Raw genomic sequence first — 26,691 nt, 5'->3', positions numbered from 1 at the left:
CTTAGAGATCATCTAGTCCAACCTCCCTGTTTTGGGCAGGGACGCCACCTCTCGACTAGACGTGGCAACACATGGGGACCGAGCGGGAATCGAACCCATGACCTCGGTGTTGGTCCTTGTTGCCAGCACCACTGCTCAAACCACTGAGCTAACCGGCCCCCTATTCCTGATACAGGCCTGATATGGTCAAAAAGCAAAGAGAAATGAAACTTTGTAGTCTATTTCTCCAACGGGTGCAGTGATTTCTTGGCTTCAGATCAGTGCTTGAAGTCATTTTGTACCCTGCTCGGTAGCTCTGTTCTGCACCATGGCTGCTCTCCCTGTGTAACCAGAGAGTAATAATGGGTGATGAATGATTCCAGTCCCACACAAATGCCCAGCCCAACCACGGTGCTTTAAGCTAACCTTTGAGTTACATTTGTAGTGGGACTGTTGAACACACAGCTTCCACCTCTCTAAGTACCAACATGCAGAACATTGAGAGTTTGCAAGGGCATGTAGGGAAGTGGAGCATGCACCATTATGCAAGCCCTGGTCATCTCCTCTTCCCTCTGAACATTTCCTGCCTTCGAGAAGCAGCGTGTTTGGCCAGACAGCCCTTTGAGCTGCAGCTGTTCTGCAGTGGCCATGCCTCAGCAGGCAGGCCAGCATCGGTTATGCAGTATGCGTGTTGCATCCCTCAGTATGTTACCAGCCCCTAACACCCAGACTAGGAATCTGATCTCTAGGCCTTTTCTAGGAACAGGAAAAGGCAGTTTCCCTAATTTGCTTCTGATGACAGAAGCATTTATCCAATTTGCTTTATGCTTGAAAACTGCCCTTTTGAACTAGATATCCTGCTATTTCTATTTCTTTAAAATAGATTTATTCTTGCACGTCCTTTGTGGATTTCAGACCTAAGGAACCATAAAAGTATCCCACCTGAAAATTCAAGGACTCTCGAACCTTGAAAAATAAAAGGCTGCAGGGGATGGGCCTTCAATCATCAGCTGTTGGACAACATGAAAAACCCCAGAGTTTAAACATGAATTCTGTAGTTGGTTTAGGTACTTTTCACCATACAGTTTTTAAATACAATGCTGCAACTTGTTCCCTAAAACTGGTCAAAAAATGAGAGCTCAGAATCCTTCAAAAATACCTGGTGTTTGGTATTTCAGTTTCCTGTCTTTCTTCTTCGCAGTTTAGCATGGAATTGGCTCAGGAACCTCTCAGTGATCCTGTTTTCAGCTCCTACTAGTTTTGTCCCTGTAATTCATCCCAAGCAAACAACTGGTGGATCACCTGGGAGTTTAGCACTGCTCTACCATGGGTCACAGTACCCCTAGCTATGGGGAAATACTTGTTCTCTTTCATAAACTCTGGAGATGCTTTCTCTTCCTCCTACACTCGCAATGGCAATTTTAAGCTGCCTTTTGGATTGCTTTTTAAATCAAAAATACCTTGCGTGGCAGGCTGCCATTCCATTGTTATTTTTTCTAGCTGTGAGATCAGCAATGCCGGATTTCTATCAGAAGATGAAGAATTCACTGCGCACAGAGGCCCAGGGAGCCGATACTGTTGTGTGGTTGGCTGTATCATCGGAAGCAACAAAGTTACCGAGTGGCTTGTTCTTCCAAGGTAAGGCGGGAGCGTCTTACGCAGCTTAGCAGCGGAGGTCCCTTCGCTGCCTGAGCTGTAGGATCCTCATCTGGCTTGGAAGGGGATGAAGGCTTGACCAGGCAACCCTTGTTCAAAGGATAAAGTATTTCTCATAATCCTTCCAAGGCTAAAGGTTCAAGGGAGCGTTGTGCAACCAGAGAACGACTGTGTTAAGTTATTACATTCCTGCTTTTGTCTTCTAAAGTAGCTGATAAAGACTTCAAAGCATTTCCTTAGGGAGGATTGGGGAATTTATATATTTTTTTTATGAAAATAGCTGTATGCAAGACTATGCCAAGGCAAGGTGAATCACAGCAGTCAAACAGCATCTTTTATGATGCTGGGAAGCTAGGATCCTTCTCATAGGGGGCTGGCTTTTCTTTGACAGGCTCTTCTGTTCCATGCTGGTTAAAACTCCCAATTCCCTCTTTATCTAACACTGGGCAGCGACTTGAGTGCAGTGACTTTTTTGTCGCTGTAAGCATAGGGAATGGAAAAATAGGGCAGAGCCTTTGTTTTCTCCCGGGAAGATGACACGGCATTTTCATAGGAGCAGCTGGAAACATGGATGTCTTAGTGGTGATGCAGGTCAGTCTAGAAGGAGTGAGGAAGCGCTCAGAGTAATTGCTTACAGTTGCCCAGTGCTTTTGTGGGATGTGGCACTCAGATCCTGAATTTCTAGGCAGAGCGTGCAGCAAGTTCAGGCTTTTCTGGAGTTGAGTTGACTTTGTCCCTTCTGTCCCTTCCCAGACAGTCACACAGGATTGGTTGACAGATATTTGAGCAGATCTTTTTCAGCTGGCCAGTCTTCTTTGTAGAAGCAGGCTTTACCTATTTCGTAATTCTGTCACCTTCTTCTGATCCTGAAACATCTTCTCAGTTGTTCTTTCTCTGGATCGTAATTCCACCAGGCTCTTGCCTTTGGTGTTTCTCTACACCCAGCTTTAGTAAACAGGGAACACTCCTTGGCTCCTTAGCTGTTGACTTTTGAGAGCTGTGATCTTGGCACGACTGCTCTTGAAGCTGCAGAGAAGTCCTGTGTCTGTCTACCAGACTTAGCAAATAGTGATGAAGTCAGTTACTTCTCTCTCTTACTACCTTTTGGAAGCCACAGCTTAGTCTGGGCCCTCTTGAGGCCCTTTAAGGTGAAGGACTTTGTGTGCAGGAGCCCTTTATCACAGACACTCCTCTTCTGGCTCTAGGTGGCCATGTCATGAACCAGTCACACCTTCCTTCCATTTCCTGTGTTCTCTTTGATTCTGCTCCCTTTGAGTTCAAAACAAAGCCAGCATGTTTTTCCTCCCGAGGGAAAAAAATGGGAAGTGAGAACATGATTTGTACAACCAGAATTCTCTGCATCTGACGAAATGAATAAAAAATACTTGACAGAGTCCTGCTTTCCAAAGTCTAGAAGCATCTCCTCTGTGAGGCTGCACTTGGCTTTCACACTTTGTTCCCGAACTTAAGCAAAAGCTACTGGAAGCACTGTGGTTGGGTAGGAAGCAGTTCATATTCAGTGATGGAGAAAGCAACATTTCTCTGCGTGTTTCTCTCTCCTCAGTTTTCCATGAGCAGCCAGTTACAACATCTGCTCTTCAGAGAGCAAACATCTCTGCTCCCCTGGGAAGCCTGATGGCAGCCCAGTAGGTTTTCAGGGAAATCTGCTGCCCAGTGTTGTAACAGCTTGTGCTTTCAGTCCTAGCTGGCTGCTGTGGCCATTGGACTTAGTGAATAGACTAACAGTACTGCTCTGGTGCTCTGGCAGTTGTGTCATGGACACCTGAGAGCATCGTCGTAAGGTTTTGGAGAGAAAAATCCTGTAGAATAGATGGTGACACAGCTGTATTTACACAAAGTGAGCGAGGAGTATGAGATTTGGAAAACCAAGCAAAGCATCAAATGGAGCAGATTTGGTCAGACATCTTACGTTGGATACACTTTACTTATGGCAGCTGAGCAACTCGCTTAAGTTCTTTAGCATTTAGAATGTAACCATTATTTTTAAGGGTGAAAGTAAGCATTTCAAGATTGAAAATAATCCAGACTACGAAGTCCCAGCTGGGGAGTTTGTGCAGCACTGGAAACATTATCCAGGAGGCAAGGAGAAAGCCCATCTCATGCTACAAAAGCAACTCTGCCTGCAACAACAGTCTCCAGTTATTGCTCTTTGTCTGCGGGAGTTGCGTTAGTGACGGGGAGCAGACGTAACTACACAAGAAGGCCTTCCTTTACCTGTATCATCCCTAGCAGAGGAGGTCTTGCTCCCCAGAGTCACTTTGTGCTAAAGGACAATCACTTTAGTTCCAGAATACAAATAAAATTAATTTTATTTCCGTTCTTGAAGATCTGCTTGACTAACATTGTCTACAAGATACCTGGAAGGTAAGTTTCCTGGCTCTAAGACCATGAGGTGTGTTTGGGCAGGACAGGGCCTAGCAGAAAAAAAATCTTTCTGCTAGCAGAGGTAGCCAGATATACCTGTAAGGATTTATTTATTGGTTGATTTTGTCTTCCAGACAGGCAACCAGTCCCTACACACTTACCCCTGGCGAGCACCCACAGTCCACCAGAGGATGAAGACAAGCTAATGGAGGTGCTGGAAGAGTTCTCCCAGAAGTTTAAATCTGCTTCTTCAGGAACTTAAGTGTCACTGCTAGCACAGCGTAGCCACAAAGTTTCTAATTACACAGTAAGAGTACTGTAGTGCACCTGCTGTTGAGGGGAAGTAGGATGCCACAGGCCCATTAAAAATAAATTGTGTTCAGGTGTTCTCAGCATGGGGGCCAGTGACTTTTTTTTTTTCCTGCTGCTGAGAGTCTCTCCCATTCTGAATTTGCACCTGCTGTCTCAGGACACAGTCAGGTTGTATTCTTGGAACTGGAAAAAGAACAAAAAAAAAGGGAGGCATTAAAATAAACCCCAAGGCTTTGTGAGGTTACCCAGCATCATTTAAACCACTCAGCATAGAGGAATGCAGAGGAGCAGACCTGCAGGAGCCCTGGAGGAGAACTTAGGAAAGAAGCAGTAAATGTTTTAAGCGATGTAACCACTGTATCTGACAGGTTGGTGATTTCCTTCCCTGTGTGTGACTGGGCTCAAACCTGTAAATGGAATGCAGAAACTCTCTTGCATCACCTGCTTAGTTTAAATGTGGAAGGATTCCTCCTCACAGCCTTCAGCTTCTATAAATCAATGCTGGTATGCAGAAGGGATCTGCTTCCTCACGTTTAAAAGGCAAGAATTTAGGACCGCTGCCAAACGCCTTCCACATTACTTTATGGAGCTGGGGCTGAATATTATCCTTTTTATGTCAAGACACCATGAAGTAGGAGGTTTCAGCACTTCCCACACCTGGAAAGGGCTGGATCCAGCGGAGCAGTGGCAGCATGACTCTAGGCATGAAAAGAAATAACATGCTAAGCCCTGCTTGCTTGCCATTGCTGTGAAAGATCAAAGGGAATCGCTTTATCGTTACGAATGGATTAAGAGGGGGAAGGGAACATTGAGGGACACAAGGTTTAGGGGAGAAGTCTGCCTTCTGAAGAGAGGGTTGTATTTTGCCTGGAACTGTTTATTTCCAGACACAGAGGATGGGTTTCATCTTACCTGACCTGTGAACGTTTGAATTACTCACCAGGATTCTCACTGTAAATCAGTAGAGAGAAAACAGGCTTTTTCACAGTGATTTACTGGATCTAGTTTAAGGAACAACACCTACATTCCTACATCTTTCTATTGATGGTGAAGACAAACTGGCTTAGATTCATTTTCTTTTGCATATTTCAGATTTACTGAGAAGCCAAGACTATCAGTAACAATGGCAGGAACACATTTTCTCCTGAACTGAGTGTATTTGATAGCAAACAGAACCTGCCCAAGCTGCACTGCTGTGTTACACGTGGCTGGGGACCAATGTGGTAGGACAAAAGACAGTATAAATATATTTATATAAATATGTAGAGAGAGCAAATATAACACTGTCATTCTTGAGCTCTCTGCAGTGGCTGATGGGCAGAGAACTCATTATGTCTGCTTTAAATAATTTAGTTTCCCCAAAGATATCCTACTGGCTGATGGCATTTACTCATTATTCAAAGACATCCTATTAAGTATCAGTTTAGAAGAAAAATTCTCTTTTCAGCCTATTGTCAATCTCCTTGGAAATAAAGGCTTTACTGTTGGAGAGGCCCTGAAATACGTTTTCCCATGAGGAGCAGTGCTGAGACGAGTCAGGCTCTTCCTGAAGAGGCTGGATCAGCATTCAAACCATTGCTTCATTTTAGAAACTTAACTCCTTCTCGCTCTACAGTGAAAGAAGACAACAGCAAGGCTCGTACAGACGTTTATTTCCCAGAAGTCTGGCATTAATGTTTTACATGGTTCAAATTGTTAAATGCAGTTTCTGAAAAGAAGAGCGTGGCTGGGAGCACATATAGGAACTACATTGCTCCACTGAGTAGCTGCAAGGCTAATAAAAACATTTGCATACTTGAATACTCCAGTCAAGGTGCTTCTCAGCTCTGCAGTATAGAAATTTAATGATGGTACTTAGTTCATAGCAATAACCAAAAGTCCACTATATGTATGTATGTATATATAAAACATCAATTTTAGTCCACGTGCTGTACTGATGTATTTGAATAGCCCGTATTTTTAGTCACAGCTTATAAATGAAGCCAAAGATATGAAACCTACTTTAATCCAAGTTTGGTCACAGTGTAATAGAGCCACCTAATACGGTTTAAGAGCACTTGTGATTTTAAAAGGATTAAAACACAGGACAGCTATTAGAGACAAAATCCGCACTTCGGTCTTATGGTCCCTATGATACTTTATTTCAGCCCCTTTTCCCCGTGAGCAAGTGTGACGTGTGGCTGTAAACCCGGCGAGACGTGTTGCGTTAGTGCAGGTCAGCACGCCTTCTGCCTGCCTGTAAGCATGTTTAGTGCCACCTGTAAAATTTTAGGGGTAAAAAGGGCATCCAGTGACAGATTATGAGAAATTGGCACAAATTTTGCAAAGTGGCGCACGCTAAGGACTTCACAGCTGGTTTGTAGGAGCGACCGAGAAGCACAAGCAGCTGCTCTTCCCGCCCTTCCCTTTCCATGCTCAGCCCAAGGCTTCTTGTGTCAGCTTTCAGGCTTGAGCGACCCTGAATTCAGTCGTTTCGTTATTCACGTGCTGAAGGCTTTCACATTTTTCTTCGGGGATGTTGCACAGAGAGGGAGGATGTTGTCACAGACCACATCCTGCGAGAAAGGCATGGCCCGTCGACAGTGCAGTGGGTCTGACGTCAGGAATGCAGGGACTGCTGAAACTTTTCTCTGTCGTGGGTGAAACTTTTAGGAGGTCGGTGTAATAGTCAATTTTATAAACCACATTTCTCCCAGTTTTCATTACTGGGCCATGTTTATTCTTTGTACACTAATATAAAACAACCTGTGTGGTTCATTAAAGATATACACAGTTGTCTGCCTTTGAGGAGCAGGGCATTCCCGTAGATATACCTCACGATTTTGGAGTGAACTGAAAATAACAACTGTTTGTGTTTGCCCCAGCATACCCACCAGCTTCTGTGCTGTCCTGACTCTCCAGCACTTACACTGTTCCACTCACGGGGAACAAGATGCAGGCACGGACACTCCTTGCACTTGAACAAGACCCAAGTGGGATGTTGAACACGCCCGGCCTGGGCTCAAAGTGGGGAGTTCTTCAATGTAGACTGACTTAAGTCAGTGCCGAAGAAGTCAGTGTAAACATTTATTATTTATTTTGGTGGGACACAGCCCCAGGCCAGACATTTCAATTTTCAATTCAGTCATTAATTGTATGTTTGGAACGACAGAGCATTTTTTTAAAGCCACAGCAGTACAAGCAGCACTAATTTTCATTAATCAATGTTGAACTCGGGAAGTGGAGAGTGAACATGGAGTCAATTCTTTCAGAGAACAATCTGGCGGTCATTGACTCCAGTGAGAGAGGCAGCTATAAACATGTTTAATCCCTAAGTTCCTTTGGCTCACACCATTCTTACATTCCCCTTGTGTGCTGCTCTCTCACACTCTTTGCAAAAAATAAAAAGTGCCCCTTCTAAAGAAAAGGACTTGGGGGTGCTGGTGCAGGAGAAGCTCAACATGAGCCGTCAGTGTGCACTTGCAGCCCAGAAAGCCAATCATGTCCTGGGCTGCATCAAGAGGTATGAGGCCAGCAGGTCAAGGGAGGTGATTCTCCCCCTCTACTCCACTCTTGTGAGACCCCACCTGGAGTGCTGCATCCAGTTCTGGAACCCACAGCACAAGAAAGAGACGGACGTGCTGGAGCGTGTCCAGAGAAGGGCCACGAGGATGATCAGTCTGGGGCTGTTCAGTCTCGAGAAAAGAAGGCTCCATGGAGACCTTATTGTGCGCTTCCAGCATCTCAAGGGGGCTACAAGAAAGCTGCTGGGGGGCTTTTTAGGGTGTCGGGTAATGACAGGACTAGAGGGAATGGATTGAAGCTAGAGATGGATCGGTTCAGATTGGACATTAGGAAGAAGTTCTTCCCCATGAGGGTGGTGAGACACTGGCACAGGTTGCCCAGAGGGGGGGGAAGCCCCATCCCTGGAAGTTTTTAAGGCCAGGCTGGATGGGGCTCTGAGCAGCCTGATCTAGTGGGGGATGTCCCTGCCCATGGCAGGGGGGTTGGAACGAGATGATCTTTAAGGTCACTTCCAACCTTGAGAATTCTGTGATTCTTGTCAAGACACCAAATCTGGCTTTATCTAAAATCAGTGCTGGTCAACATCCACCCACTGTCTTTTGAAATGACCTGCTGCCACTTTGAATGGTAGCAAGAAGCTTCAGATTTCTCCTGGCTCAGCTCAGAGTATTTCCCTGTTTGTTTATCGTCAGGCTTACAGCTCTCGTTTTGTTGGGAGAGGTGGCATTTGGGCAGACCCGGTGGCTGATTCCAGGTGATAATTTAGAAATGCAAACAAGATGACTTGGAAACTCTGTATTCCTCCAGTCATCCTCACAGCACAGATCCAGATGATGAGAGAGAAAAGGCATTGAAAAGGCAAAGAGTCTAACGGAGAGCAAAACCACTTCTGGGACTAGAAGTGACCAAGTCCAAGTGCTTCTGTTTGTGAAGTAGGTCAGTATTTATGTTCTTCGCTCTAGAGGGAGCCGTCAGATCAATGTTAGGAAAAATTGCTGTATTCCTGTGAAGGGAGCTTGTTCTCTCTAACATGCAGACTTTCAAGAAGACACAGTGCCAGCCTGGCCAAAAGTGGTTTCGAGCCTGCCATCACGAGAAACTGCTGTGCCAGCAGTGCTGGTGGCATTTCACAGACAAAAGTGTTGCTAGGACAGAGGAAGATGGGTTAAAACCTGCACCACTCAAACTTCAGGGAGTTCCCAGGAAGTGGCATTTTCCTTGATGGTTAAAAAACTTCTTGGGCATCTTTCCTTTACTTTCCAACTGAGAATCCACAATCGGCAGGGAGCAGAAAATCACACAATTAATTCACTGCTCAAGCACCCTCGTTCCTTTAGCTGCTCGTCCGCTGCTGGGAGGTTGGAGTGAGAATTTGTCATGGCAAAGGAATGACCCTGTGTGCCCGTACAATAGTTGTCAGTTTTATGCCAACTCACAGAAGGGGCAGATGAACGGCTCCAGTCAAAACTCAATAACCCCAATTCCTCACTACAAATCAACACACAGAAAGAAAAGTAATAGCCAGAAGATGATAGAAATTAATGTAGCGGGGTTAAACTAGCACAATTTATTCAGTTACCTTAGAGACACTTATTTGCATAATGGAACGGAACTGGAAAGTCTTACACAATTAGCAGAAAAGATGGCCAAATTGCTGAGCACTATTCCTGGAAAACACTGGCCCAAATGAAAGCCAGTAAGATTTTTTAAAATGTAAAAGCCCTTTATTCTGAAAGACAACAAAGCCCACAAGATACTGGTCAGCATCATGCTGGTGAACTTAACTCACGAAGTACTGTCAGAAGCAATGCTTAGCCTGGAAAACTAACACCTGAAACTAGTGACAACAACATAGGTGAATCAAGTTTGTGTCACTCTTTTTTTTTTTCCTGAAACTTTCTTGATTATTTGGTGGTGGCAACCGCACCAAATGTTTCTGGGACAAATTAGAGGCATTAGTGATGAGTTTTTCCTGTGTGAAGGAAGTCCTGACCTGTTACAAAGTATCTGGTTAGTATTTGTATTTGGTTAGCATCTGCAAAGGTGCTGAATTTGTTGAATAGGGATGAAAAATAATGTCTAAAAAAGGCTGGAAAGTACAAAGGTGACAAACCTTTTAATAAATTCAGATGATTTAATATCTAGGGAACAAATAACTGCAGAGAGGCAAAACCTCTATCTTCATTAAAAACCTGACACCTCTTCTGCACCATCTCAACAGGGACCTGTCTCTTGTCCATCATTTTAATGTCGAAGTGCTTCCATTTTTAATGCATTTCTCACAGCACTGCTTGAGGTAGATAAGTATTATCAGGCAATTAAACCAATGAACAAGAAATCTACTCAATCTACCACCCCACCACTAAAACGACTCTATAGCACTCGTGGCTTCTGGATCTTGACCAGGGTTGTTGGTTGGCTTCCAGCGCTGAGACAGGGCATGGCTTGGTTTTGTACAGTTCTGATGAGTAAACATTTCTATACTACTGGCTTTTGATCTTTTTTCTAACATTCTTGGCATGCAATTTTGAAGAGAAAATTTGTTTCTTCCTCAGTAATACACAAGAGGTCAATGCTGAAGGGACTTAGCACCTTATCCTAAAACAAAAGGGTTGAGTTTGTTGTTACTGTTGCATACTACTGTCGCATATGGAAACAAAATCTTCTGAATCCTAATTGAAAACATCCCATGTGCTCCATGTGGTCTCCTGGAAAGGACACGGCCCTGTAAAACCACACATTGTAGACTTACTTCCTTTGTGCTACAAACCAGAATTGTGGTGCTTGTTAGCCAAATCCTGTTGGGAACGGTGAGGAGAGACATATGTAGCCTTTGCTAATATGTTAGTAGCCCTAGTACTTTAAATTTTATTAAAGAGACATCTTTTATTTTCAAACCCATGCAGTAGATGCAGACGTTAAGTGGACTTCAAATCACAAAATGGTTGAGCTTGGAAGGGACCTCTGGAGGTCATCTGGTCCAGCTTCCCCATGCCCAGGCAAGGCCACCTAATGCCAGTTGCCCAGGACCATGTCCACACAGCTTCTGAGTATCTCCAAGGATGGAGAACCCACAAATCTGGGCATTCTGCACCAGTGCTTGGTCACCCTCACAGTGCAAAATGTTTCCTGATGGTCAGAGGGAACCTCCTGATTGAGCTTGTGTCCATTGCCTCTGGTCCTGTCACTGGGCACCACTGGAAAGAGCCTGCTCTGTCCTCTTTTCACCTTCCCTTCAGTTATTTACATATATTGATCAGATCCCTCTGACCCTTCTTTTTTTTAGGCTGAAGAGTCCCAGCTCTCCCAGACTTTCCTCACAGGAGAGATGCTCTAGTACATTTGTCATTTTTAGTGGTCCTTTGCTGGACTTTATCCAGCAACTTTATCTCTCTTGTACTGAGGAGCCCAGAACTGGACACAGTTGGGAAAAAAAGGTTACATATTCCTAACAGTCATTTCCTCAGCAGGCATAAAGTGATTTCCTGCCCCCATCTTTTTTGGATCATGCACAATCACTTTTGTGCATCCAGCCATCCACCTTCTTATCAGCAACCAACCCCACGCGGAGAGAACACATCCCTCCTTTTCCGAGAAGCGGAGATAGGAACGCCACCCTCGCGGGCAAAGCGCTGCTGTCGCTTCTGACGTGCCAAGAGTCAACGTGCTGACATTCAGGTGATGGCCTCAAGTTCAAGAGGATGAGGTGGGGATGTCACTTGGGCTCTCCTCCTAAAGAGGATCTGCAGACAAGAGTGCCAACAGCTGAGCACACAAATGTCACCGTTCCAGATTATTCTCTGTTACGCCGGCTGACCTTTAGCCCTATGTACTACCCTGCCTCAACCACGATGCTGGTCTCCTGCAGGCAGGAGGACCATCATTGCAAGCACTTGCCCACATACTTTTCTCTTTGCTTAAGTATTTTCAGCTTAAAAAGACTGAAGTTTGGGGCTCAGCTTGATCTTCCTTCAGCCACCCAGAACACAAGTGGCTCAAGTCAGCTGCTCAGGTGTAACAATGTGACCAGTGTCTGCCTGGTCACCTGCATAACTGGTACGGATACCGCTCATTTTAAAGCCAAGAATGGCAAAGGGATGCTCTCAAGAAGACTATTTCTTCCCCCGAGAGAACACCAGCTAAGAGAGAAATGAAAATCAGTTTTTCTGAAGGTGAAGAGCAGAGGAAGGCCGGCATTGTTCGTATGCCCCTCGGCACAGCGGGAGGCAGCGCTCAAAGCCCGCTGCTGCGCTTCGGCCGCCCTGGGGAAAGCGGACTCTGCTTTGTTGGAGAGTGGGGGCTGCGTGTCAGGGGTGCTGCATAGTTTTACATCACTACCAAAAGATCCCCTTCCCCCCACAATAATGCAATTCATAAGAATAGCTCAGATTTGTTATTCAGCAACTAAAATGGAAAGAAAAGGACTGGGAAACAGTGGTGTCTTTTTGTGCAGACCTAGAAAGCCGCAGAAACTGGGATTATTATCCTAAAATCGCAGGACAGGCAGGCAGGCATTTTAACTCTCCCAGCGTCAAATCCTTCTTGCTGCTTTTGGGAGGTAAAGGAATTATTGTTTGAATTAGGAGACACCTATTCTCCCTTCATATCTCTACATTATCAATATTAAGGTCATATAAAGTCATTCCCTTTCCCTCTCAGCTTCACTTGCAGCTTAGGGCATTTTCTAAGCCCAGACCATTTTGGCCTGAGACTGCAAGATAATGGGATGTTCAGCATAAATTCAGAGAACGTTGCAGGTAGTTCAGTCAGAAAGAACAGCAAGGGACATTGCGCAAAATGCATCTGTATGCCCAACATCCATCCATAAGCAATGCTGAAACCACAACTCCTTGGAAAAGAAAGGGGGGGATGTGGCCAAGAGTTTACTGTAGAGCACTCCAAACACAACTCTGCTCCCACATTTAGCCTTCTTTGGAGTCAGTTCCTCATCTTTGTTTGAACATTACACATTCAAAAGGACAACGTGTTGGCCCAGGGGCAGATCCTCACCTCGCTGACTCCACCGCTCCACCAGTGTAAGGACAATTCACGCTGGAGCCCCAGGTTTGTGGCAACCACTACATCTCCTCAGGAACAGAGGGCTGAGCAGCAATTCAAGTTTACTTTGGTGCTCCCATGTTTCTGCTACCATAAGAGATACTCTGCACAGCAAAGCAAGTTGGGTCTTTGGACAGAAGGCCCTGAGCCCAAGGTAACGTGGGACAGCGTAATCTGGCAAAATTTCGTACATCTTCTCCAGCTGGAATGAAATACTGGCAGGCAACTTGCTCATCTTGCATAGCTTCGTCAGCCAAGATCACTTCAATCATCGGAAAACATGCACAAGGTGTAATGAAAAGCCTTCCAAGAGGAAACAAGCATCTGGCTTCCAGGAGACAAAGTGGGAGGACACAGAAAACAATCAACACACAAGCTGGAAAAAGAACTTTTTTTAGTACTATGTGAGTTACATTTTAAAATATGCTGCCTCTAGGGGAACCAACAACAGGAAAGCCAAGGTGGCATCATTTCAGAGAACATGATTGCAAAATGATGAAGCACAGTTTATAGGATGTTTGAAAAGAGAATTTTCCCTGAAAATAGGTCACAGTCCTCTGACACGCACACCAAAGTCCACTCACCCCTTACTGCAGCAGCTCACCGGTCTGGAATTAACGCCCTGGATTGTGTCAACCTTTTTGTTCCCTCACAAGTGAATTACTGCTGGGCAGACAAAGGAGAAGCTTTATTTCCTTTTGGCATTATCACTCAAGAAAACCCACAAAAGCTTCTCTAAGCAGCAACGTGCTCGGTAGTGGTAAATATCGTGGTCTCCACCATTTTAGGGAGGAAAAGTCCAAAATGGGACAAGGCTGAGCATCACTGACAGGCTGTTGCAGCAGCTACAGAGCACGAGGTCTGCTCCAAACAGGAGATACAGGAAAGCCCCAGGTCTGCTCTGCAATTCTACTCTCTGCACCAGTTTCTTTGAAACACATCAGCAATAGTGTGCTAAAATGTGAAACAGATTAAAGGAACAGAGCTCACTCTTCAGAGAAGATCTCTTTGGGAAAAGGGGCACTTTTTTGTTTATTCACCTTGGCAAAGTCCTTCCAAAAAGCTAATTTGGATCGATCCAGGTTTTAAAATACTTTTTATTTTTAAAAGAAACCATAAAATATGACAACAGGACAATGGGCTTCATTCAGCAATATCAGTTTCTGGTCCGTAGAGGAAATTAATTAAAAAACATCAGCATTTTAAAAAATAAATATGACTAACTATATGGAAAACAGGAAAATCAAATTCATCTTCAACAACACAGACAGGTATAGATGCTGAAATGTTGGTGCGCAAGGTAGAGGTAGAGGTAAACCAGACTTTTCAGACCTAGACCAGTTTTAGATCTGTCCTTCCTTGCCCCCCACACATGCTCCCCAGAAGTTCCTGTTGTTGAATCAGCCTGTCAGCTTCATCAAACTCAAACAGGTCTGTGTGCTCCTCATAATGCTCTGAGCTGGAAAACTATTTCAGCTTTTGTAGAAATTAGTTGCTAAGCAACCCAGCCCCTTGGTTTTTCGACTTGTGCAGCAAGGAAAGAGGCAGGAACCTGGATTTTAGCTCCTAGAAACCAATACAGTACTCTCTGGGTGATGTCCGCTCAGACAGGCAGATGGTAGAGCCCTTTTAGGAATTGCAGTAGCCCATCAGCTCCTCAGGGATGCACCCAGAGAACATGCAACACCACACCTGGAATTCCTCCACTGAAGAGATCACGGTCAGAAGAAACATCCCAAATCAACAGGTACTTGCCGCAGGGAGAGCCGATTGCCTTTTCCGGTATGTCGATACGAAAACTCACGCGGTAGGACACAACCCAAGAACCCTCCATACAAAGCAGCAAGTATCTTGACATAGTGAAATATAAAAACTAAAAATTGCACCACGCATGGATTCCCCAAACAAACTCAAGACAACCAAAGTCAGATTGTACAAACTGTTAGTTAAAAAAATACCTTCTTGTGTATTTTGAGAATAAGTGGAAAGAGTCTTCGTGCAAATGCTCAGCCTTGATCAAGCAGAGGATGTAAAATCGTTGTAAACGCATTAGTTCCTTTCTCATCTGCCGTATGCACCCAGCGTTATCTATCTTCTGCAGTATGATAGGGTTAGGAAAACTGTTTCTTCTGTAAATACCACCTTTCAAGTTCCACTGATGTACCATCAAGACACTACTGGTGTCATATCCCACAACTGGTAATACAATAAAATAAAAAAACATGGTAAGTAATGGTAAAAGATTATAAAATCTAGTATATTGTCCCTAAATAATTTGCACCTTTTTCTGTTTTTTTTCGCATAAGAGAGGCTACATAGTTAAAGGTGGATGCAGCAGGCCTGAAAAAGTTTTATTTCATTTTCCAGCACTCGTGTCAGACTGGCAAAGGCTGAGAAAGTGACATTCTGCATGTCACTATGCTTCCCCTTATGAGCCCGGTTTGTAGCTGGCCTTCACAGGAACCAAAACAAAAATCCCACTCTGCTGGTAACTTGAATGATTAGCATAGTCATAGCACATTGTCAAGGTTGCGTTGTTTTTTTTTTCCATTATTCAAGCTTTGTTATGACCTTTTTCATTATTTCAGCTATTTCTTTGCTAGCCATGCAACTTGAGATTCACCAAGTTGAAATACAGTTTGTCGTCCCAAAGGAGAAACTACAGTGAGCACTTGTCCTGGCCCCTTCAGGCAATAATTTCACAGACTAAGACCTCCCTGGTCTTCTGCCTCCTTGGACAGAAGTCCATCAGTGAGAAGTCTCTGGGCAGAAGAATGCAGGTAGAACATACAGGAGAGGAAGGGGAAATAAAATAAAGGAGCTAAAGTGAGCCCCTTGCTCCTACCTTAATAATCTTGTCTGTCCCTGAGGTCAACAGCCATCCCCTGGTGGCATCAAAATGTACGTGAACGATGTTGTGCTTACTGTCGTGGAAAGTAGCAGTGGGCGCCCGCCTGAAGAAGGAAATCCAAAAATCAGCAAAGACTGTGACTGCAGGATTTTCCCCCAAAATGTTCTGTATCAAGGAAGTATTTAAATGCTGCTTGAAGTCATTAACTCGGCAACCTCTCCATAAGCTCCACTTTGAGACCTTTCCACCACAAGAGGAGCAGGGGTGGAAGCTTCCCTACCCCTCCCAGTTTGGCAGGCACCACAGAGGCTTATTTTGCCGCAGGAGCGCAGGGACCACTGGGCTGCTCCCTCGCAGAACCTCACACCCACCCAGGCCCTCCCAGATGCAGGAGTTTTGCCCCACTCCAACGCCAGCTAGGCTTAGTGTCCATGCTTACTCTTCATCCGTTATGGACTCGTGGCAGCTGTCGCAGACCCTCACTTCGAACTCAAACCCCATCAGCGGGATGGAGGAGCGCTTGGAGCTGCACTTGCCGCACACGGCTTTCCCACACTTCCGGCAGTGATGCTGTAGGAGACAACATGCGGAAAGACATCTTCAGCCACAAAGCCAGATCACTGCTCGGGTCCCGCTGGCTCTACCATCTCACTCCAGCAAGACCCAGCCGAGGCTGCAGCAGACAGGAAAGTGAATTCCAGGGAAGATGAAGGAAGACAGGCAAGGACTTCAGAATAAATGAGGGAAAAATAAATAAATCTTAGTTTTATCCCCTCCTACACTACCTAGGGCAAGCAGAAGCTGATCACTAGTAAGGACACTGGAAGTGGCAGATGAAGGACTACCCAGGCTCCCTCTCTCAAGCTCCAGAGTGATGCCGCACAACGCCCACTAAACCATCGCTGCCTCCACCAGTTGGCATCCGTGGACGTAGATGTGGGTCAGGGCTTCTACACTGAGTGTAACCAGTGTTACATTTTCATTAGCACAGCTAGAGACAGAGGACAGGACAAAAAACCCAGGAGATGTGTCCCAGTCAGCCAGGCATCTGCTGCAGGGCTGCGAGCTACAGTTACCCCTGTCCCTGGGAGTCTCATTTTGGGGGCGGTAGGGGATGACACCACCACTCAGCAGCAAGTGACACATCAGGACATCTCCAGGTCATGGTAGGACAGTGCGACATTAGCGCAGTGTCATTCTGGAGTCCCATTCCAGCCTCTAAGTATAAACATCTACCACCTAATCATCTCGGTCAAATCCTTTGGCCATTTCCAGCCCCAGAACCACGAGTGTTTCTGCATTTTGATGCCACTCACCTCATGTTTTCCACGGGCTGTGTAAGAGAGCCCCATACACCTGACTTCTCTGAGCCCCATGAGAACATCCCTCTCAGCGTTTTTATGCCCCTCTCTCAAAAGTCAGCGATCCACAGCCCTCTCCTGCTGGGCAGGAAAACGTGGCAGCGTGTTCCAAGCAGACCAGAAAGCCATTTTTCCAACACAGCCTGAGCAGTTACAGATGTTTACCCAAACTCATTGAAAACAGCTTTGGTTCCAGCACAGTCTCCAAAAATCAGCTGCAAATTTCTTTCTACAACACATTCAACTAACAATAAGCAAAATCCCACAGGGCTAAAGCCATGGAAGGCCCCAAAACAATTTCCTCAGCCCAAGGCCTATTACATGCATTTGCTATTGCGACTAGCTGAAAACAAACAAACAAACAGAACAACAACAACAACAAAAAACAGAAGGAAAAATAAGTGTGTTCTTCTCAACCACAAACCCAAACCTCACCAGCAGGGAGCCCACTGTCCCACTATCGAGCACTCAGTGGAAGAACAAAGTGCAAGTTCTCAAGGTTTTAGAAGAAAAAAGGTAACCATGATCTATTATGAGAGAAAAGCCTAATCCCACCATGTTAGCACAGCACCAAAGGACACATACAAACCTGCCTGAGGCCTATTTTCTTACTGTCCCACATTTGCTTGAAGTTCCAGAAGAAAGGCTGGTCACATTTTTGACAGGAGTCACTATCTAGCCACTCGGGGGTCTGCAACACACACGCATACACAAAAAAAGGCAAAGTGGGAGTGAGCAACAAACAGAAAAACTAGAGACAGGACAAGAAAGATGTATTGGGCCCATTAAATTTGATTAAAAACACCCATTTTCACAAGATGCCACTTCGACTGTTCCCTGGAATGTTTTTTTGCTCAGCTGTGAGCCTTGAAGGACAAGGGAGGAACACTTCTCACCCAAACATGAAGCAGAGTTTGATTATATGACCATAAAAATAACCTAGGAACAAACAAGCCTCCCCCATCTCTCCAAGTTTGAAATTAAGCATATAAAAATATTCTGTCCTGCCTGGGCAGCATTTACCATCTGCTATTGCCTCTGGTGGGAACTGGGGGCAATTAATATTTCCAATAGCCGAGCTACTCATCTGGAGGGGAGGGAAAAGTATCTGAAATATCACTGTGGGGTTGTTTGTTTTAATTAGTTCCTTCTGCCTTTAATATTACAAGAGGCATTCATGCTGTCAGAGGTATCTGTGCTACAAATCACACACAGGGGTGAAAAAACAAGCCTAAGACCCAAACCAGCTTTTACCCCTGTTTTTCCAGAGGGACAAAGGAAGGGAGGTCTTCTACTTTGCAATACAGCATGTAACCTTGCACTCATGCTGGAGATGAAGTAGATAAGAAGATTTAAACAAAAGAAATAAAATATTACAGGAACTTCTCTCTCCTTCAGCCAGGTTTTGCAGTGCAGAGTAGCATGGATCAGACACCCTGTAGGGAAGCGAGACTTGCCGGATCCTGAAAGAGCTCACAATCTGCCTGAAGCAGGAGAGGCGTGCTTGGAGGGGGCAGTGGATCTTCTCCCCTACATTTGGGTCCCCCAACACCGAGGTGCTGGGGGACACGGTGATAAACCTTCTGGGGAATGTGAGACTAAGAAAGAGTCTTTGTTCCTGACCCTAACACTTAATACTCTTTAATACTCTGCGAGGAAGTGCTATTAGCAAACTGTGGTCATCTTATTAGAGCCACCGGCTTCTCACTGCTGCAATGTAAAATGGCAAGGAGCACATCTGAGACTGAGAATTAAAAACAATATAAAAGCTTGGCAAAGGTAAGGTAAGGCTGATGGAAACTATCAGCGCCCAGGATAGCTCTGACCCCTAGAAATAAAGCAACCGCCTCCTTCAGCTTCTTCTCCCAGTTACTCTGAAGGCAGCTCATTCTGCTGGGGTAAATCTTCGGGTTTTCTAACCACAATAGTTTTTCTGTGTAATGCCTGCAGATTTACATCTGCCTGTATAGCTTTTAACCTCTCGAGCATCTGAACACAAAGAAGAAATTTTGCATGTGATAAGTAACTGCTTTGTAGTCAAACAGAAATACAGCTTTTAGCATCTTTCAGATCTCTTCATAACAGCTTTTTTAAAAAGGAGATTAAAATTAAAAATCAAGGGCTAAGTTGGCTTAATTCACTCTAATGCAATCTCAGATGTGGGGAAATTTGACAGCATCAAAGTGAGTACTGAGCACACATCACATGGAGAAAACCCTTCAATAAGGGCAAAAATACCAAAGCCAAAATCCAGAAGAGAATGCTCTTAGGACCCCAACCCAAGGTTCACTATTAAAAGTCTCAAAGGTTTATGTTTCAGGAGTGGTTTAGCACCACGAACACCCTGTTGTTCTACTAGAACAAGAACAAGCCCACATAGCCGTAGTCAGAGAAAGCAGTGCAGTCACTAGCACCTGCTGCCAAGCCCTCATTTAGCTAATTATATTTCTCCTCCACTTTTTAAACCAGCCTTCTCACAGCATTTCTGCCTGGGTTGTGACAAGCCACCCTTAATCCTTACTGTAGCATGTAGAAGGCAGCAAATAAGTAAAAGTTTTCATTTCTGGATGTTTGAGTTGCAGCAAAAAGGAAACCTCTGCTGGGAAGGAAGAAGCTGCTCTGCTTTGGTTTCACTTTTGGAGCTGATGACATAATTGGCCATTAGATTAGCAATTAAAGAGAACCAACTGGAATGCTAATTCACAATAAAAAAGGAGCTTCCTGGCTAGGCCTATTTCAGTAGGGTTTTTTTAAATCCAATTTTCCACTTAGCTTTCCTCCTTGCTCCAGAGAAACGTACGCAACCTGGGGAGGCCAAAACCCTTGAGATCCAGCAAAGCTGGGGAAAACCCCCACTGGCAAAAGCCTTGCCCAGGCCAACCCGTTTCGGGAACAGGGTGGAGGTTTGCCGTGACTCATCTTACCAGGATTTGCCACCAAGCAGGGCTGACGCCTGAGTCACTCCGCGCAGCGCTCGCTCCCTCGCTCTGAGTCAGGTCTCAGAAATTGCCGAGCGGAGGCTGCTCCCACAGCGCCAAAGACCCGGGGTGCGTTTTCGCACCCGCTTTACATTTATCGGCTGCGCAGCACAAAAGCAATTAGGAGCGCGTGGGTGAAACCTTACTGTCTGGATTGGCAAAGTCATCGTTTACCCATCATGGTTACACTGAAGGGAAACGAGACCGAGTAGCGGGTGAGATTGGAGCACCAGTTAAATGTCTTTTTAGCAAGAATAGGAAAAAATATCTGGGTTGTAGGTTTCCAGAGGCGACAAAGAGCTTTCTTGTTTTGTTTTCTTAAAAACCCCTAATAATTATCAATCCATCCATTTACTTCTGAAGTGATAATATTTCTCATGATGTGCTGAAAAACAAAGCAGAGCATCTCACAGTACCCGCCTCAGAGGACATCTTTCAGAGCAGTAACGTAAAGGGTAAGAGCCATTTAGCAGCCTCCTTAATACACGTTTTCTGCCAGACAATTTCCCCTGTACCATATTATCAAAGGCACAGCAAAATTGCTGTATAACAACTGGAGCATGTCCAAAAACATTTTTAAAGCCTGGAATGATTTTGTTCAGGTTGAAAGTTGCACATTTTAGAAAGGCCTCTTCTTCTCAAGACTGTTCCAGAACAAACTGACATGAACTGAGCATCTACCTCCTGCCTCTCAACATCCATGTTCCAAACGACGATTCCCCCATCTGCACCACAGGAGATGAGCTGCCGAGTGTGGTGAGCATAGGAGAGAGACTGAACTTTATCACTGAAAAGAAAATAAGACAGTTAGCAATCGACCATCTATGGCCAGTATACAAGTAAGTGTAGAACATACCATAAATCAGTACAAACTACCCATGTGTTTCCTTTCACCCCCTCACTGTACATGGCATCCATCGGTCCCCAGATGGGACCAGAACCAGTGTTGCTCATCTGGACAGCATCCTCAAAAGCAAAACCCTGTCTGGATAACTGTTTTTGCTGTTGCTGGGATAGAAGCTCCCAGCTTGCACAGGGAAGCCTGAACAGAGCTGCAGCTCCAGGCGTCTCTGAAGGCACGCCTGGATCCATTACCATAGCCCCAGTAGCGTTCCTTCTCGTCAAAAAGTCAGTAACAGCTTTGTTTTTGTAAATCTCTACAACATCTAGGAATGAAGCACTGAGGAACTACTGAAGATTTCATTTTAGCACTAACAAGCACAGAGAGTTTAAAAAATAATACAGGAATCACCCTGAGAAGTCGTAGGAACAGTTTAGTACAGTAGAACGTTTAGGTGCTTCTGGTTCTTATTTTAAGGGAAAAACACCATGGGACAAATAATTCGGCTTAAACCCCCAGAGCTCTGCTCATTCCTTCATAAAAGACAGAAAACCAGGCCTCATCTCAAGTTATTTACAACCTGGGAACCAAAGAGCACACAATACTTTTACGAAAAATGCAAAGTTACGAAGAGACAGCAACTGAGCATACACTGACTGGAAATAACCCACAACATTTGCTTTTCTTTGCTACCACCACTGGTCTCATCTACCCAGAGGACTTTCATGCTCACGTCCACAGGACAGTTTGGTACCACAGAGCTGCCTCCACAGAGCCCACCTGCCAACACCAGTGGCACCATCAGGTGAAACATTTCTTAGTCCCTGTTGTCATTAGAACCAGGACTCGCTGCTGTATGGTGCAGCCAGCAGCTATGCCATCAACTAAGATCCAGACACTAACTTTGTATTAGGAGAATTAATTTCCAGAGAAATTAATCTAGCAACGGTGCATTAGCAAGCACCATTAGCAGGGTACAAGGGTGATCTGGGAATTTTGGCAACAGCTCTGCAGTGCTCTGAAATCCCAGTGGCATCCAAATCACTCAGCAAAGTGCAGTGTCACTCAAAAGAAATGTATGAACAGGTAGGAAACTGTTAGACTAAAACCACCATGGGATTTTGTCTCTCCAGGCCGGAAACTAATTTGCTGCATTGCCAGTGTTAAAAGGCGAGGAGGTCATTGCAGATAGAGCCATTCCATCTCTACTCAACACCCAGAACAGGCTTACTCTTCTTCTAAGACATCTACTATCGCTATGCAAATGTGAGGCCTGTACGGGCAAAGACAAAGTCTCTTTGCATGGAGGAGATGGTGAAGGACCCTATGGGTAAAGCACACAACTTAGATTTCAGGCTGTAGGTACAGCGGCACAGAAAAAAGTTAGCGTGGAGAAAAAAGGGATCAATTGTCCAAGCCTGATGCTCCCCCTAGGGGAAGGAAAGACCTTGACACCCAAAAAGCAAAAATTTACCTGAAGCCATTCTCGTTAGGGGACCCTCCCCTTTCCAACAAAGACGCAACTACCAGCGTAACACCTTCAGGACTATAGATAATGTGCTTTCCTTCACCGCCCTTTGCAGACTCTCAAACCGGCCTGTGGGCCCAATGCTGAAAAACTTACTATAAGCAACTTATTCCAGTTGTATATGGACCACAGAGAGTCACACATAAAAGCTTGAGGCTGTTTTTTTTCCAGATATGGTTTCTGCCTTTAGCTTATCTCCCATAAAAGCAGGAGGAAGGGCTTTGAACGTACTTATGTCCTTGCAGCTCGATGGCTGTTCCTTTTCTTCCTCCAATATCCCACATTATAATGGAATGATCAGAACTGCCTGAGAATAAAACTCGCTGTATTGGGTCCCAACAGAGAGCAGTGACACCACCTGAAACAGGAGATGCACACAACAGTCATTTCATTACAGAAAGTGGAAGACGGGAAAGTAGATGGGAAAGTAAATACACTAAAAAAATACAGAGAAACGGTGATTAAAATGCAGGTCTCTCTAGCAAAGGCCATGCAGCCACTGTGCTTGCGAGTTGAAAACAGCTTAGAAAACCTGCTGAAACCCCAACTGCTCTTCTGTGGGCAGAGGACTCTGCTGCCGCTCACATGGGTGAATCCACTGAGCAGTAAAGCATGTTAGAAGGACAGTCACGGTGTGACTACACAGCTTTTCATCTCCATCATTCCCAGGGGATTACAAAAGAGAAGGAAGTGTGAAGTATTACAGGTATCTTCACAGTATCCCAGCATAAGGACTAAACTACCTTGTGCTACCTCATGATTGAGCTATTTGCATTATCAGAGAGAAGGGATAGGGAGAGAAAATGCTGAGGAATGACCACCGTTTCTTCTGTTGGATATCAGGATCACATCCCAGGGTTGCTGGTTTTAAAGTGTGATGGGGCACAAGGCCCAGCAGTGAAATAAGCACTTAGTGCCTCCAAGATGTGCCTATCTCAGTCTGGAAAAAATGTCTACCAGCACGGATCTTTCCTTGAAGAGCATCCTATTCCCTCCCAGAACTACCACAGCTCATTCTAGTCCCACTGCACTTTGATTAACAGGTACTGATCGCAGCATTTTCTGCCATAGTTTTCTGACCAGAAGTCTGATAGCTCTTGTTTTTACCAATAAAGAATAAATTTTCCTCAGCTGCAGTGACATTTAAAGGTCTGTGTCCCTTCCATGCTATGCACTGACACAAGTTATCCGTGTTTCACATGAGTCAAACCATCATGACGCTGAGCACAGCTGAAGAACCAGATTGGGTCTCTGCCTGAGGCCTTACCTGTGTGACCCTTAAATGTTGTAACGAGGCTGCAGGACTCTTGCTCTAGCTTGAGTATGGTCACTTGCCCAGAATGATCACCAACAAACACATGCCGGGTTTCCACATCAAATCTGACGGATAAATGCTGAGGAAAATATGTTGCTTATACAAGCTTTGCATTCCTTTCATGACTCGTTAAATCTTTTAACACAAATATACTGCAACCTCATGAACAGCATCCCAGTCTCAAGGAGGCATTCAGAGTGTATTTTTAGGCATCAAGCTCATATCTATTCATATTAATAGTGCAGCCTGCTCGAGTAAACCAAAGAGTGAGAAAAAATGAGACTACTCCAGAGAACTCAATTTGTGGTTTTGATAGGAAACTTCTTCGAGGTAGACCTTTGCCATTGTCTTTCCCTTCCCAAAATTATACAAAATAACTATTACTAGTTTTCTGGTGGCATTTGAGTGGCCAAATTTTGGTAGCAGGGGTGCTAAAGGGGTGACTTCTGTGAGAACATACTAGAAGATTCCCCTGTGTGTGATACAGCCCACGCCAGCCAGCTCAGAGACAGATCTGCTACTCGCCAAGTCCAAGCCCATCAGTGATGGTGGTAGTGCCTCTGTCATAACGTATTTAAGAAGGTGGAAAAACTGCTGGGAAACAGCAACCAGAAGAGAGGATGAAAATATGTGAAAGAAGCAACTCTGCAAACACTAAGGTCAGTGAAGAAGGAGGGAGCGGAGGGGCTACATGTGACAGAGAAGAGATTCCCTTGCAGCCCATGGTGAAGACCATGGTGAGACAGGCTGTCCGCCTGCAGGCCATGGAGGTCCATGGTGAAGCAGATAGCTACACTGCAGTCTGTGGAGGAATCCACGCCAGGGCTGTACTGGCGCAGGCTCCTGGCAGGACCTGTGAACCCATGGACAGAGGAGCCCACAATGGAGCAAGTTTGCTGGCAGGACTTGTGACCTTGAGGCGTGTCCACGTTGGAGCAGTCTGTTTCTGATGGACTGCACCCCATGGAAGGGATGCACGCTGCAGTAGTTCACAAAGAACTCACATGGGAGAAGTTCAGGGAGGACTGTCTCCCATGGCAGGGACCTCACATTGGAGGAGGGAAAATTTGAGGAGTCCTCTCCCTGAGCTGCGGAGACAACGTGTGAGGAATCAACCACAACCCCCATTCCCTGTCCACTGCGCTGCTGGTAGGGAGGGGTAGAGAAAAACAAGAGTGAAGTTAAGCATAGGATTAAAAGAAGAGTGAGAGGAAGGTCTTTGTAAGATTTCCTTTTATTTCTCATTATCCTGCTCTGATTTGATTGATAAAAAATTAAACTAATATCCCAAGTTGAGCCTGTTTAGCTCATGATGGTAATTGCTGTCTCATCTCCCTGTCCTTGACCCATGAGCCTTTCACTATATCGGAACAGGCTGCCCAGGGAAGTGGTGGAGTTGCCATCCTGGAAGTGTTCAAAAATCATGTAGATGTGGAACTCTGGGACATGGTTTAGTGGTCATGGTAGTGTTGGGTAAACCGTTGGACTAGATGATCTTAGAGGTCCAACCTTAATGATTCTATGATTCTACATTTTCTCTCTCCTGTCCAGCTAACAAGGGGTTTGATAGAGCAGCTTTTGTGGGCACCTGGTGTCCAGCCAGGGACAACCCACCACATTGCTGCTTCAGTATAGTTATGTTTACAAATACAACAAAAGGGTATTGTTTTATGTATTGTTTTTACTGGGGAAGCGCGAGCTACATCAGGCGCATCACACATCGTATTCTGAACCGAATGAAATCTGAACCTACATTCAACTACCTACTGGAACCACCTAACTGGACAGATTCTGACCTCTTAATTCAATTTAATTCCACATTCAGAGTCTATACTGTGTATTTAAGGAGAGACTGCTTAACACTGATTTTATGCACACAGGACATTGAGGGAAAAAAACACATTCCTGGTTCTGCCAACCTTTTTGCAATATTTCTGAATGAGTCTCCCTTCTCCTGCCCTCCACTAGCATGATCTGATGACCCAAATTGAAGTGACCTCCAAAATTCTGAATCACTTGAAATGGTCTGTTCTCTAGAGAGAGATTTAGAAAATACAGGGCAAACTCCTGCATCACACTTTCAAAAGTATTTATCTTTTAATCAAAAATTCAGTTCAGTCTTTATGTCATTTAGATTGGCTGAATGACCAGATAATATAAAGCAAGCCCATGGCCAGACAGTAATTCTGAGTCAGTCTCACTTCCCACGAACTAGGAAAACACACATCACCGATACCATGTATGCTATGGGACACTAAAAAGTCTGTTTATGCTAACCCCTGGTTTCAGTCTAAGAGCTCATACTTTCCCACTTCCCTTCTAATTTGCAATAAAGCTGAATTAATATTTCTTTTATAGTCAGGCAGCTGGGGCAGCTCTAGGTGAATAAGCCACTTGAGTGCCATTTCTGGAGCCATTTACTTTTTAGTTAACCCAAATTCCCAATACATGGTGGGCTGTTCCAGACTGAAGGACAAGTACTCATTTTTACGTTAGTCATCTAATTTTTACCCTGCATACACACAGGCATGCTGACTTGATCATCGACCTACTTTGCTACTGTTAATTCTTGGAAGGAAGTGTGTGCTGCATGTTTAAATGAAGGCCTTGTCCATATTTATGACAATAGCAGACCACAATAGGTTGCAGATTACCCACTGTTTTGCTCAAAAATGCTTAGACCTAAATATGCCACCATGCATTAAGGAGACAAAGCAGGGAGTACAGACAGTTTTCTAAATTGGCTTTAAATAACAGTTTCTCTCACAAAGCATTGAATCTGTAGAGGCTCAAAATTTGGAGGACAGCTAGGAAAAAAATCAGCTGAAAGGGCCGTTTGAGTGCTGAAGAGCAGAAATAAACCCAAGTGCTCAGCAAAGGATACTGCAGGCCACAGGCGCCGGCGCTGGTGCGGTACCCTCCC

The 26,691-nt window shown here is 44.9% G+C and overlaps 2 protein-coding genes across 2 annotated transcripts in view; one reads left to right on the top strand and one right to left on the bottom strand.

The window, feature by feature from the left end:
• DHRS12 (dehydrogenase/reductase (SDR family) member 12) overlaps positions 1-4,282 on the top strand; it is a gene marked incomplete at its 5' end in the record, with an annotated part of 30,229 nt that extends 25,947 nt beyond the window's left edge. The window contains 2 exons of the mRNA XM_009879254.1: positions 1,480-1,617; positions 4,155-4,282. Coding sequence (XP_009877556.1) covers positions 1,480-1,617; positions 4,155-4,282 — 266 coding nt within the window. The remainder of the gene's footprint in view (positions 1-1,479; positions 1,618-4,154) is intronic.
• A 10,432-nt stretch (positions 4,283-14,714) lies between these two features.
• The window catches only part of WDFY2 (WD repeat and FYVE domain containing 2), a gene marked incomplete at its 5' end in the record, with an annotated part of 32,912 nt that continues 20,935 nt past the window's right edge, over positions 14,715-26,691 (bottom strand). Inside the window, 8 exons of the mRNA XM_009879253.1 lie at positions 14,715-15,090; positions 15,740-15,848; positions 16,185-16,315; positions 17,696-17,797; positions 20,766-20,871; positions 22,685-22,811; positions 23,721-23,833; positions 26,653-26,686. Coding sequence (XP_009877555.1) covers positions 15,061-15,090; positions 15,740-15,848; positions 16,185-16,315; positions 17,696-17,797; positions 20,766-20,871; positions 22,685-22,811; positions 23,721-23,833; positions 26,653-26,686 — 752 coding nt within the window. The remainder of the gene's footprint in view (positions 15,091-15,739; positions 15,849-16,184; positions 16,316-17,695; positions 17,798-20,765; positions 20,872-22,684; positions 22,812-23,720; positions 23,834-26,652; positions 26,687-26,691) is intronic.

This window comes from Apaloderma vittatum, unplaced genomic scaffold (assembly GCF_000703405.1).
Source record: "Apaloderma vittatum isolate BGI_N311 unplaced genomic scaffold, ASM70340v1 scaffold5242, whole genome shotgun sequence".
NCBI lineage: Eukaryota > Metazoa > Chordata > Aves > Trogoniformes > Trogonidae > Apaloderma > Apaloderma vittatum.
Note: the sequence above shows the minus strand (reverse complement) of the source record. Positions and strands in the feature narration are given on the sequence as shown.